Source organism: Balaenoptera musculus, chromosome 17 (assembly GCF_009873245.2).
Source record: "Balaenoptera musculus isolate JJ_BM4_2016_0621 chromosome 17, mBalMus1.pri.v3, whole genome shotgun sequence".
NCBI lineage: Eukaryota > Metazoa > Chordata > Mammalia > Artiodactyla > Balaenopteridae > Balaenoptera > Balaenoptera musculus.
In genome coordinates, this window is record NC_045801.1 from 8,746,488 (window position 1) to 8,760,724 (window position 14,237).

General features: G+C 52.3%; 1 protein-coding gene across 1 annotated transcript in view; it reads right to left on the reverse strand.

Annotated features, from left to right (window-relative positions):
- The window catches only part of TG (thyroglobulin), a 247,796-nt gene that overhangs the window by 211,313 nt on the left and 22,246 nt on the right, over positions 1 to 14,237 (reverse strand). The window contains exons 11-16 of the mRNA XM_036831001.1: positions 12,807 to 13,046; positions 10,206 to 10,343; positions 9,530 to 9,607; positions 8,862 to 8,974; positions 6,737 to 6,839; positions 5,446 to 5,646 (exon numbers count right to left, since the gene is read on the reverse strand). Of these exons, the coding sequence (XP_036686896.1) occupies positions 5,446 to 5,646; positions 6,737 to 6,839; positions 8,862 to 8,974; positions 9,530 to 9,607; positions 10,206 to 10,343; positions 12,807 to 13,046 (873 nt within the window). The remainder of the gene's footprint in view (positions 1 to 5,445; positions 5,647 to 6,736; positions 6,840 to 8,861; positions 8,975 to 9,529; positions 9,608 to 10,205; positions 10,344 to 12,806; positions 13,047 to 14,237) is intronic.

A 14,237-nucleotide genomic window follows, 5' to 3' on the forward strand; every position in this document is an offset into this window, starting at 1 on the left:
GCGCCGGGGCTGAGCGCTCCCCCCTCTCACCGCCGCTCACCCGCACGGGGCCCCCTCATCCTCCCTTCCCGCAGGCCAGCCTGCGCCTGCTCCCACCCCGCCCCGCCCTCCGCCTGGCCGAGCCCATCCTCCCTCGGTTTTATCACACGCCTGGGCAGGGATGACTCTCGTTCCTCCACCTCCAGCTCAGGCCCTCTCGAGCTTCTTCCCGTCTCTAAGTCCCATTCCCACCAGTCTCCTCCACCCCAAAGCCAACGGGTTCAGAACTCAGTGTCTGCTGCCCACGCCCGCTCTGGCTTCAGCACCCCAAGCTCAAGGCCTGGCACCTCCCGCCAGGAACACGGCAGCCAGCCAAGACGGTCCCACCTCCTCTGCCCATCAGCCGAGGCAGTGGCTCACACCTTCTCGACTTCTCTTCTTCCCCACCGCACTTCCTTCATTTAGACATTCGTCATCTTCCTGAATGGCTAGCGAAGCTTCCTCACCCGCTCCCCGCATTAGGGTCTCATCCCCTGCCCTTCTGCTCCCATGTCCAATCCTGTCCCCGCCGCCGGCGGACAGAAATGGAGCTGGACTTGGCTCTCAAGACCCCCCGAGCGCCTGCTGACCCGCCTCCCTCTCTCTGCTCTGGTCTCCTCCAGCCCCGTTTTGCCCCATAGTTGTCTTTCCCTGACCATAGGCTGGTTGCACACCCCATGCCCTTCCCTCTGCCTGCTCATCTGCCTAGAAGGTTCCTTTTCAGGTCCTCAGTTATCAGCTCAACCCCTCAAACTGTCTAACCCCTTCCATGGTTCTCCCAGGCCGACTCAGGCCTCCTTTCTCTAAGCTCTCAGGCCACTTGGAGTAGACCACCCCCCCGCCGCGTTATCAGTTATTCAAGACTCTATCTGCATTCTGGTCTCCCCAGTGGATTGAGCTCCGAGAGGAAAGAGGACCCCTTTCCTCTGTCCACCCAGGCCATGGCACAATGCTGACCCAGAACACAAGCTCCATGAGTATGTGTTAAATAAGTGGATAACTAAGTAAATTAAAGGACAGACACACTCCATAGACAATTTCACACCTGGCTAGAGATTAGTTAATCATCTGACTCTGAAGCATAGCCTTGCTGCCTGCATATGTCTGGCTTTAAAATCTGCCACCCGCATGTGACTCAGGAGTACTTGGGGGCCTCAGAGATGGAGAATGACCCATTTTGATCTCCAGGGGGCAGCCTGGGTCTTCTATCTAATAAAGATGATGGCCTCTGGCCAAAATTTTGCACTGTAATTTGAGGGCTTATTGAGTTGGCTCTTACCAAGTACCATGTGTATGCTGGGGATGGGAAGAGTCAGCCTGTGGGCTATGGGGCCAGCCTGCAAGCTTTGAATCCTGGCTCAATCATTTACTAGTTGAGCCCCCTACAGCAAGTTAATTACTGTCTCTGTGACTCAGTTTCCTCGCCCATCAAATGGTGAGGATAGCAATAGTGCCTACCACCTAGGGATGGTGTGAATCAAAATGAATTTAGGCATGTAAAGAGCTCAGAGGAGTTACTGGCAGCTAATAAATGGTCATTAATGTTAGTTATTATTATTATTATTATTAAACAATAACAACAAGCATAATACATTATTGCCTGATTGGAAATTATAGGATGTGAATTCACCCTTTCAGAACAATGAAATAGCATTTGATGCACCACGAGGGTAAACTTCTGAGAGAAATAATAGCTGATATTTACCACGAATTTTAGAGGTTGTTTAACTCTGTCATGATCAATACTTAATTGGACCTCACTCAAAATAACCCTATGAAGCAGGTATCCCCGGTTTTATCATCCCCCTTTTACAGAGGACGAAACTGAGGTTTGAGGATTTGGAGGGACAGAGCCAGGGCTTGAGTGCAGGTTCTTTGAATCGAAGCGCGACCCCAGCAGGGAAAGGCCCTTTAGTCTGGTGCTGCACAGCGATGGGAGCGTGCTGTTCCCTGGGCTCCCGGCTCCAGCATACCCTTTCCAGAGCCCTCAGCGCTCGGTGTTATAATGGCTCACGGACGTCTCCCAGGCCCCGGCCCTATTTCTGGCTTAGACAGCGGGCTCGCCAGGCTGGGGGAGGACTCCACCCCTCCGTGCTGAGTGCATGACTGTGCACAGTCCCGTACGTCTCTGAGCCTCCGTGTCCGACCTCTAGGATGGCGATAAAGGTCCCTGGCACTTCTGACCACCAAGGCGGGCCAAGTACAGGGGGGAAGGTTCTGGGCACCTGGAAAGCCAGAGCACTGCTGAGTTGTGAGCTCTCACGTGGGAGGGCGCCCGGGCCAGGGGCCGAGGACCTGCGAGGGGCTTCCCACACCAGCAGCCAGGCCCCCATTTGCAGCCAAGGCCACTGAGGCTGACGAGGCCAAGCTCCTCCTCACGCCAGGCAAAGCGGAACTGCAACCTGCAGGCCCCCGCGTCTCCAGCCCACACTCTTTCCTCTGTCCTCCGAGGCTTCCTGCAGCTACTCGGCCAGGCCCCTCTCAGAACTCATGCAGGATCCCCAGCTGGACCCATATGTGGGCCCAGAACTGACTCTCATCCTTCCCACGGGACCCCAGGAAAACTCCTCACCATCTGAGCCTCCAATACCACAGCTCTATTTAAAAACCACGGTGTGGCCCTTGGTATGTGCCAGGGATACTGTTAAGGGCATCACCAATGTCAACTCCTTCAATTCTCCCCGCAAAGCTGTGGGGTAGGTCCCGTTATCCCCATTTCCCAGATGCCAACACTGAGGCGCACTGAGGGTAAATGTCTTGCCTGTGATCCGAGAGCTGGGACACGGCCAAACCGGACCCCAGAACCTATGTTCTCCACGAGTGTGCCAGGCGTATGCGCATATGTGTGTGAAAAGCGAAGTGTCAGTGAGGGAATGTGCACGTGTGAGCCCCTGGTGCACAGAGTAACCCTCAATAAATGCAGGTTCCCCTCCAGGCCCCCAGGATGGCTCTGTACCCTGTGGCTCTTCTGCTTCCCCTCCACGGCCTATTTTGGGAGTGGGCCAGTGAGTGCTTTGACTTGGCTGGGAAGGCATCTCCTCCTGGGGTCTCCGCGTCGTCTGAGACACAGACGTTCCTCTCGCCAGTGTCTCACCCTGCCCAGCCGACCTGCTTTCCCACGGCCTTCTTCCCCAGTTTCACTGAAATGCAGACTCCCTGGCTATGGTTTGACTCACGCAGCCTCCGTGGTCGGGGAGGAGGGAAAAAGGAAGAAGTATGGAAACTGAAGTGAACTGACCACCCACAGCAGGCCAGCATGGAGAGGGCACTCTACCTCCGTAATCTCACGCAGTCCTTCCAAAGGATAACTGCGTCATTGCCATTTTAGAGGCGAAGAGAACGAAGGCTCAAAGGAGCTGAGTAGCTTGCCTGGGGCACGTGCTGGTGATTGCACTAGAAACCAGATCCTGCTTCCAGCCCCTCATACAGGAGCTCGTGCACACGGCGCGTTTACTGCGTGCCAGGGCCGCCCAAGCGTCTCCCAAGAACTGATTTCATCTTCACAGCATCTCTGTGAGGCAAGACTGTTGTCACCCTCATCCCACAGGTGAGGACCCCGAAGCAGCGAGACCTTAAATTTCTGCCCTAAGTCCTATAGCAGCAAGTGGGGAGCCAGGCCTGGCCCTGGAGGCTGCCCTCTGAGCCACCAGGCGGAGCTGTTTACAGAGACTATTTGAATTAATCTTAACGATGACTCTAAGAAATAGCTACGATTCCCCATGCCCATTTCACAGATTGGGAACCTGTGGTCCAGAGAGGTTAAGGGACTAGCCCAAGGTCACCCAGCAAGGGAGGTGGCAGAGCTGACACTCAGGTCTGTCTGTCTGGCCCCTACATCTGAGCTTTCTCCACCACGCCCTGCAGGAGGTCAGCAGGAAGGGGCTTCGTTAGTGCTGGCTGTTCCATTTGCCAGCTGTGTGGCTTTCAACATATTAACGAGCTTCTGTGAGTCCCAGTTTTGCCATCTGTATAATGGGGAGTAGGACTGTTCTATTTACCTGCATCGCTGGGAGGCAAAAATGGGATAAGTAATGTGAAAAGCACATTTTAACAGGTAAATGTCTGCACAGGTGAGTTATTATCGTGGAATCCTGCAAGGCCAAGCCGCATGCAGTCTTCCCAGACCCCGGAAGAGCTGTGCTTCCGGACCTGTTCCTGCAGGAGACACATCAGGCTGTTTCCTGGGTCCCGGACAGCGCAGACCACTCTTAGACGCCCTGCAAGTTCAATGTGCATGGCGCCCGACCCTAAGGCTGCCACGTCACTTCTCTCAGCAGCATCTGGCAGGGAGCACTACTCATAAATACCCATCGAGCACCTACTATGTTCCCTGCATGACGGAAGCTGCTGAGGCCCTTGACAGGCCCCATTCAGAGAGGCGGAGTCGGGGGCTTGGGAGAAAAGGCGTGTGGTGAGAGCCGTGGGCACATGCCACAGGTTAGGGGCAGGTGAGGAAATGGACAGAAGGGGACAGAGCCCCACAAAGAGAGCAGGTGACTCTGCCTTCCCACCCTTCCTTTGAAGAGACCCCCTGTCTCTTTACAATATAAATATAAATTTACAAATATAAAAATTCTCTTTACGCATAGAAATCACTAGACCTAATTAAATATGTCCGCAGTTCCAAAATGTTGCTTATAGACTGCAAAAGTTAAAAATAAGGCAATGAAACAGTAAGGACAGCAAAAGAAAGGCAATTGCAATAAAATTAGTATTTAGTGCAATATTCCTCAACCCTGCCAGACCCAACATCCCAATTTGTAATAAATATTTTGCAATGTCTTCATTTACTGTTCTGAAACGGAAGTCACAGATAATGTAACCTACCTGTGCCCATAAATTTTAGCATGACTGCAATGTCCTGTGACTTGAGTATATAGGAGGAATGAAAGGTAAGTAATTGATAATTAAATAATATATTTTAATAAGTAATAATGTATTTCAATAGTATAATATATATTCATAAGAGATATGTTTCAATATCTGATATCCAAATGATTTTTAAACTAGAAATAAAAATAAACAGATCAACACCTCCACGGATTCCTAAAGCTCCCTGGCTGGGATGGACCCACCCACACTGAGATCCTGCTGTCTGTACCCTCCTCCCCACTCGAGGATGGGGAGACCAAGACCCGGCACCCCTCAGCAGGCCAGCGCCTGAGCTTTGTGAGGTGCCGGCTCAGGAGATCCCCGCACGGGCTCTCCTTGGTTTGAGCCCCAGGGTTGGGCATTGGTAGGAAGTAGACGCAGTTTCAGCATCACGGGAATCAACTGCGACCACATCCCTCTTGCGGTTCCCTTGTCTCCCTTCCTGCCCCCACTGTCCTGGCACCTTTGGAGTCCCCCCAACCCCAGCCGGGACAAAGGGAGAGATGAGCAGGACCCCACCAGCCCAGGGAGCCCCTTTGCGGCATCACCACTTACTCTCACAGGCCGGCTGGCTCCCAGCCACGCGGGTCCCAGGCACCTCCTCTCCGTTGCCCAGGACACACCAGCAGCTGCCCTGGACCGGGTCGCATTGCACTGGGGAGAAGCCTCCATCCTCCGCCGTGCAGGCTGGGGCATAGCCAGGGCTGGCTCTCCTGGAGGGAACTCCACTCTGGAGCACTTCACAGAGGCTCGGGCCTTGACGCAAAGACAGGCCACATGGGCTCTTTGCCCGTGAAGCTGCCATAGTCCTTGTCACCACCCACCACCGACTGCCACCTGCCTGCAGGGCCCCAGGGTCTGGGGCTGCCTCCCCACTGGGGTGTTGAACTAGGACAGGGCAAAGCCTGGGCCTCGCTCAGGTCTGTACTCCCCTATCTGCTCCATACACACACACACACACACACACACACACACACACACACACACACACACACACACTGCCTGTCCTCAAGGAGCTTACAGTCTTAAAGGATATCTAACAAGTAAGTGAGCAACCACAGTTCAGATGATAAGGGCGACAACAGGAGATGTGCAGGGCAGTTTAGGAGTCCGTAGGAAGGTAGTGAACTCAGCCGTGGAAGGGAGAGGCCTGCAAAGGCTTCCTGGAGGGACCTATGGGTGGGCTGAGTAAGACTTAGCCAGCTGGTTGGGGAGGGGTGGGAGGTTTGCAGAGGCTGAACCAGAACATGTGAAGGCCCCGGGGGAAGGGAGTGCCTGCCTGCTTGAAAAGTCTGACTACAGTTTATTATACCTGGATCTTGATGCTGAGATGGAGAAACAAGGGAAGCAAAAGAAGATACAGGAGCCAGACACACAGGGGCCCACGAGCCACAGCAAAGAGCCTAGCCCTAAGGACCATGGGGAGTGTCGATGGGTTCCAGGCAGAGGAGGGACATAAACACATCTGCACTTTAGGGACATCGTCTTGACCTCACCGTGGAAACCAGATGGCGGAGCCAGGCTGGAGCCTGTGGTAGCATCGGTGCTGCACAGCTGGTCCCCCACGAAAACACCAGTGCCCACTTTAATAGGGACCAGCGCTGGTTTGCGCCTCTAGTTACGAAGCGCAGCCCCAATCCCTGCTGTGTGTATTTCTCCCAAGAACCCACTGAAGTGGAGGAATATCGCCCCTATTTCATAGGTGAGAAAACTGAGGCACAGTGAGGTTAGAGGCTTGCGCAGCTCTGCAAGTGGCCGAGCTGGGACGTGAAGCCCCAGCTCCTGGGGCTCCACACCCGGTGCTCATGGGTGGGGCAGGGGGTAATGGGCGAGGAGCCATACTCACACTGGGCACTGCCGTTTGTGCCAGGCAGTGTGCCCTCTCCTGAGGCTGGGTCCACGCACCAGGTGCTGGCCTCTGACACCTGCAGCCTGGCAAACTCTCCTGTCTGAGACAAAGCCAAGGTCATGTCACCAAGGGAAGGTGATTTCGTAGCTGATAGGTCGGTAGCCAGATGTCAAGAATGTTCCTTCAGAACTACTGGGGATGGCTTCTCCAAATGGAGGGGGAGCGGGGGAGGTGCTGTCCTCTTCCAGACCCTTTACATGCATTATTTGAGCTGGTGATTATAACAACCCCATGAGACAAGAACCACAGTTAACCCATTTTAGGGCGGGGGAAACTGAGGCTCACTCAGAGAGGGAAAGTGACAGAACAACATCCCATAGGTTGGGGAATGGCAGACCCAGGCTGGGCCTAAACCCGTCCAGCCCCAAAGCCCAGCCACTCTCTTGAAATAATGCCCCTTATTCCAGAAATGATTTTCAACAAGCATCCCTCGGAGAAAGGGAGTCTGTAACACCTACAACAGGGAATAAGGGAAAGGTAAAAGGCAGCCACCCAAACCCTGACCGGGGCCCCTGTCTCCTCGGCCTGTCCCAGGGCCAGCTGGGGGATGCTGGGAAAGCTCCTTCGCTTCACTGGGGAGAGTTTCCTCATCTAAAACAGAAGGAGGTGGGACTAGATGGACCCTTGAGCGTGTTCCTTCTCAGAACCCTTGATGGAAGAAAACACCATCTCTCCTGAGTGTGTGTAACAGCAGGTGTCGGGGGGAGGGCAGCTCCTCCAGGCCTCCTGGCCGTCACTGGAGGCTTCCTTGAGCTTTCCTTGGGCACTTGTTCGTTTTATACTCTGCTGTGCCATGTTCACAGACAAGAAACAACCATCATAACAACACCCGACATTTACAGAGAACATAACCAGGAGCCCCCCCCTCCCCGGGGGTGTCATTCAGTCCCTGGGAGGTAGGGAGCCCACTGTCCTCATTCTACTCAGAGAGGCCCAGAGAAATCAGGTGATGCAGCCCTGGGCGCACGGCTTTTTAGCTCCACAGGTAAGAGTCAAAGCCAAGCAAAGGTTTGAGAAAATATGGGATAAAGACTTAAAATTGAGAACACTTTAGCCATTAACATGACTTTTCTTCAGGAGTTGGGTCCAAGGCATAGCCATCCAGTTTGGGCAGTGGACGTCTTGGGTCCTGTTTCCTGGCACCTGGGTCCTCCAGGAGACAGGCTGGGAAACCACATGATCAGAGGTTCTCTGGGACCTGCTCTGAACCCCTTTTCCCTCCGTCAGAGCTGTGGTTTCTGCCTCTCCTTCTCCATGGGTGAACTCGCCACCCCGGATGATGGAGCAGACTCTCATTCCAGCGGTAGGGGGCTGTCAGCCAAAATAAAAGATTAAATTTCTCTACAAAACTCCATCATAATTGGGGTCCATGTTTACAGCACCAAACAATAATAATAATGAGGAACAATAATAAGGAAATTTTTTCTCAGTAATTTGCAGTTTCATTAACCTCTACACTGCTGATTTCATCTGATTTTCTTGGAGCCCCTTGGAGCCTAGCAGAGTGGGTGGCGGTGTTCCTATCACCCCTACTTCAGGGAAAGGGGCCTGAGGCACAGAGATTTCCATCATTTGGCACCTAAGTGGTTGATTCCAGCAAGAAGCCTTTCTCTAAGAGCTTTCACATCAGTCACTGCACTAAATCATGACAACCATCCAGGGAGCTGCGGAGGGAAATATATTACGTCCCCCATTTATGTTGAGAAGCTGAAATGTGATGAGCATGGTGACGTGGCAAATGGCCTCAGAAACTGTATATGTAGATTATTTTTCAAAGAGTTTTCATTAAAGATATTTCCTTAGGGCCTCAAAACAATCCTAGCGCTAGGAAAGATTAAAATGTGGCCTGATCTTAGGATAAAACAAAGTACAGAGAAGCACAGAGAAGGTAAGTAAATTACCCAAGTTCACACAGCTAGGGTCGGCCAGGGCTGGGACAAAAACCCAGGTCTAGAACTCCTGTGAGTTTTCAACTAAAACAAATTTATTGAAAACTAGAAAAATCACCATCCAGGAAGTTCTAGCTTCCCTCTCAAACCTTCCTGGGCCTTCAGAGGCTTACCTCTAAGCAGGTTGGGATGAACAGGTCTTTTGGAGATGGTTTTCCTTGGGAGCCAGCCTGTTTCCAACTGGAAAGCAGCGCCCTGGCTCGAGACTTCTCACAGCTGGTGGGGCCTGGCGGGGAGAGAGGGGAGCTCTTAACAGACTGGCCATGGGTGCCAAGGAAGGGTGGGGAGCCCAGGCTGGCCCGAGTGTCAGAGCCGTGCAGCTGGGTGGATGGAGGTGCCTTATACATAGAGCTGGAACCTCAGAGAAGAAGCAGGCTGAGACTCAGGGACGAAGACCCACATGGGACGTATCATCTCTGAGCTGTAATGTGAGCGCTGATTGCACGGGTCCGAACCCAGGAGAGAGGCTGGACCATAGACCAGACGTGAGGTGGCCGCTGAAACTACAGAAGTGGCAGAAACTGCGCAGGGAGCAGATGCAGCGGGAGACCTGGGGTCCCCTCTGTCCCCGCAGCTGCCTCTCTCCACCTGGGAAACGAGGAGCACCGATTAGGAAGGGCCAAGCCCAGGGAGAGTCTTCCAGGCCTGGGGACTGGGGGAGGTGTGGTCCGGCTGCCCTCAGGGGCTCGTCTGAAGGGCTGGCCCACGGAGCCTCCCCAGGCTGGGAGCGGGCACCCCCCACTAGAGCGCCCACCGCCCGGGTCGGGGGGGCTCCTCTTACACTGCGGGATCTGAGCGGAGCGGGCAACCAGCGAGGTAGGGACGTACTCTCCCTTCCCGTCCACACACCAGCAGTGCCCTGGAAAAGAGCCACAGCCAGAGTTCAGGAAGCGCCCTGAGGGACCTGCCCCGGGTGTCCCGCAATACACGCTACTATATATAAAACAGACGACTGATAAGGACCTATTGTACAGCACAGGGAGCTCTACTCAATACTCTGTAATGGCCTATAGGGGAAAAGAATCTAAACAAGAGTGGAGATATGTATATGTATAACTGATTCACTTTGCTGTTCACCTGAAACTAACACAACATTGTAAATCAGCTGTACTCCAATAAAAGTTTTTTAAAAATTTTACAAACTTTCCTTCTTTGCATGCATAGCAGTGCCAATAAGGTCCCTCACCCATCCTCCCGTCTGTCTGCCCTCCCCAACACTGTCCACAATCACAGGCCTCGACACCCAGAAACCTCAGCAAGCACCCACGTGACCTTTGGGCTGGTAGAAGGCCACTGCTCCCATTGTACAGATGGGACAACCAGAGGCCAGAGAAACTAAAGGACTTGCCCCCAGCCGCCAAACAGGGGCCTAGAGTCCAGCTCACTTGCCCCCCAGGGCCGGGCTCTTTCCTCTAAGTGGTGCCACTTGGCCTCCCCAGGGCGCCCGCCCCCCTCACCAGTCGCGGCGTGGCACTGCACGGGCTCCCAACTTCCGAATGCGTCACACTGGGGCACGTAGGGGCTGGACCGCAGAGGGGTGGATGCCCGTGGGGATTTGCCCAGGTGGACACGGAGTCTCTGGTAGAAGTCAAAGGCTGGAGTCAGGAGAGAGGAGCAGAGATGTGAGTGCCTGACTGGCAAAGCCCGGGCCGCGTGGGCTCCATCCTGAGAACAGCCACACAGACCCTGTTTCAACGTAGGCAGCCTTTTTATTCATGTGACAAACACTTCCACCCAAAATAGGCTCACTGAGCAGTGGGTAGGCACTCACCAGATTGCCCATTAAAACTAAAAATGTAAAAAGAAAAAAAAACCTAAAATGTCAGCTGATGGGAATTCCCTGGTGGTCCAGTGGTTAGGACTCTGTACTTCCACTGCAGCGCGCACAGATTTGATCCCTGGTAGGGGAACTAAGATCCTGCAAGCCGCAAGGCGTGGCCAAAAAAAAAAAGAAAAGTGCCGGCTGAAGTTTGAAGGAATGGAATCACTGTTCTTCCTTCTTCAGGAATTCTCATTTAGAGCTGATGAGGTCAACACAGTGTCTTCAGGCACATGAGACAGCAGTGATCACTGATGACATTTATCACACGTTGACTATGTGCCAGGCACAGCTGCGTAGCAGCTATCTTTCCTCCTGCGCCCACCCCTCCCCTTCACGAGGCCCTGGGACACTGCTACCAGGTTCTGATGGTCAAAGACACTTTGTGGCCCTCAATCTCTTTCTGTGCTGGGCCTTCGACCCCCATACTCTCCAGGACGTGGAGGTCTGTGCACCAAGAGCTTCCTCTCCTCTGCAACAGTAGATGTGCCTCTTCTCATCTGGAGGGATGCCAAGGAAAGTGACCAACCCTGGTCCTTCTCTACAGACACCTCCTTTTTTCCCAGTGATGCCAGACATGCAAAATCAGAGCCAGTGGCTTGGTGGAGGGGAACTTCCTTAGCCTGACTCCTGAGGAACATGCCATCATACCATTCAGCGAATAAATCCCTATGGTGCCAACCGTTCTCTTCCCTTCCTCTAAATTTCCCCCCCTAACCAATGTGGTCACAACTCAAGGGGCATCAGTCCCTCCCCCTCTCTTTGATTACATCATACCCTGCCCATGCACAAAATTTTATAAAACTGGTTTCCTGCCAAAAGCAGAATCTCCAAGTCTCTAAGGAACAGAGAAAGAAAGTACCTGGGCACGAGGGGAGGGAAGGAAGGAGAAGAGAAAAAAAGAGGAGGAAAGAATCAAGGATGGTTAAGCAACATTTTCCAGGTTCCCACTATCTGTTGAGTGCTGTGCCAGGCCCCAGGATATAAAGAATAAGACGGGTGCCTTGTCCTCCAAAAGAGATGGCTGGTGAGGGAGAGAAGCAGGAAACAAAGATGGCTCTTGGGAGACTCTCACATGTGGTTAGGGAAATAAAGACATGCGAAACCCAATGTCAAGGTAGCAGCAGACATGCCAGGAATGTGAAAGCAGGGAAGCTCCAGCCTGCGGGCGTGGGCGCTCTTCATCTCAGTACAGACGTTGTGAGGGGAGCACTGCTTTGCTGTTTTGTGACCCAAGCCCAGAGAACCCCTGACAGGGAATCGGCTAAGTTGACAAGGGGCTGGGACCTCGGGTATGCTGGGAGATAGACGAATGGGTTCTCCCTGCCAAGTTGGTGCGGGGTCAGCAAGAGGACTGCAGGGACATGGGACCCTGCTGCCAAAGCAGGCTGCAGGTGCTGGAGGACGAGACGGGGCCCTGGGATGAGACCAATCTAGGCTCCGAGCCTGGCCATACCAGGGAGCAGGGGCATGGGACAGAGGCCCGGGGGCCAAACCACCAGCATCGCATCCAGGCTCTGCTAGTTATTAACTGGGTGAACTTGGGCATGTGACCTAACCTCTGTTTCCACATTTGAAAAGAATCAAAGATGGTGATTATAGCATCATTCTCATGGAGCTGTTGGAGGATCAAATGCAAAGATCTGGTAATCTGCTTAGCACAGGAAGTGTCTGGCCAGAGGTACATGTCAACTAATGTTGAGTTGTTATTAGGCCAGAGCAGTGTCGGTCCTCTGAGCATACTCCTGTTATATGCAGGTACTAAGTTGTGCCTTTTGGAATTACTACCTGCATTAGATTCGCTCACATGAGGAAGCTGCCTCACCCCAGAAGTTCCTCAGTTAGGAGGGTTCCTCTCCTTTCCCCCTTGGAGGGGTGTTCCTGAATCCCTGGAAATGGAGGGAAGCCTCAGAACAGGCCATGAGGGGAGTAGGAGCATTTGGGGCTCACACGTTTGAACCTTTTAACCAGAACGCTTGGCTTCCAGGTGGGCGGCAGGCACCATCTGCAATACAAAATGTGAAGCCCTGCCCCCAAGGGGCTCTGCTGGAGGATTGGGGGACATCTTGGAGAGGTGGGCAAACTTCCAGCTTTGGCTGGGATCACAAAAAGCCTTTGTCTTTTCCGGAACCCATGGGCCCAGGGAAACCACAGTCCTGAAGATGACTGAAGAGAAACTAATTCAAGCTCTTGCTTCCCCCAAAGAAGGAACAAGAAACCAGAAGCACGGGGCACTCACTGGACAGAGCTGCCAATCGAATGGCATAATCACTCCCGCTCAGAAACTTCTCCAAGAAAGTCTCCCGGGGCGGGGAGAGGCGAGGAAGGGCCAGCTCCTCATCCGTCAGCCGGATTCCTTTGGCCGCTAGGAAACTCTCTCCCAGAGGGAACCGAGAACTGTTGGAAGCCATGACGATCTCTTCTGCTTCCTTAATGAACTGCAGGACACGAAGCTTCACTTCCTCACAAGAGCCAGGACCTAGGGGAGTAAAGACATCACAGGTGGATTCATCCACCTCGTGTTGCTCCCTTTGACCCCTTTGAAGTATGTGAGCATGTAGACACACACACACACACACACATATTTCTGCCTCAGCTGTTTCTTTCACCTCAGCTCTTTCCACCACCTCAGCTCTTTCCACAACCTGAAATGTTCTTTCTGTTTTGTGTCCACAATTGCATTCACTCAACATTTATGGAGTATCTATTTTGTAAGAAGATTAGTAGTAGTTAATGTTTATTTCATGCCAGGCATTGTACTATGAACATTTACACAAACAATTTAATTTAATTTATTAAACAGCCCAATATGATGTTATTATTATCTGTGTGTTACAGATGACAAACTGAGTCATGGAGAAGTCATATAACTTTAAACAAGCTCCTAGCTGGCAAATAGTTGCTTCAGAATGCCAATCTAGTCAGTATGCCTCTAGAACCAGTGATGTTCACCAGCTGCCTCAAATGGAAGGATGGACAGATGGATGGATTGACGGATAATACATGGATAAATGGGGGAATGGATGGATGGATGGATGAATGGATGGATGGGTGGATGGATGAGTGGATGGATGGATGGATGGATGGACGGACGGATGTATAGACCATAGATGGGGGAACGGATGGATAAATGGGGGAATGGATGAATGGATGGATGAGTGGATGGATGGGTGGATATCAAAAGTTGAAAGGAGGCATTGTAATTTAGTAGAGGGTTATTCTTGTGAAAAGGAAAGAGCATGACTCTCAGAGACCTCTGGGTTCAAATGTCAACATGATCACTTATCAGCTGTGTAATAATGTGCTTAACTTTTCTGAGCTTCAGTCTTGTGATCTGTGAAATGGGGATAATCAGGGAATCTACCCCATAGGGTTTTCGTAATTATTCTATGAGTGTGGCAGCTGAAGTGGTTGGCACATGTCTGGTACATGTTGTCCTTGAAATTGTGACTACTATAAAAAGCCACCCAGCCATATTTATTTCAATCAATCACACTGAATTCAACAGTGAATGTGTTCCGTAGATTCTTTTGAGAGCACAGGATTACCAGAAACTCTTGACATCTGGAATTTGAAGACATTGATTTCTGTGGATGTTCTTGATCAAAAAATCTATTCTCTCAATCCCACGGATTTGGAATCCCTGAAGCAAAAGTTCACATTCAAAAGT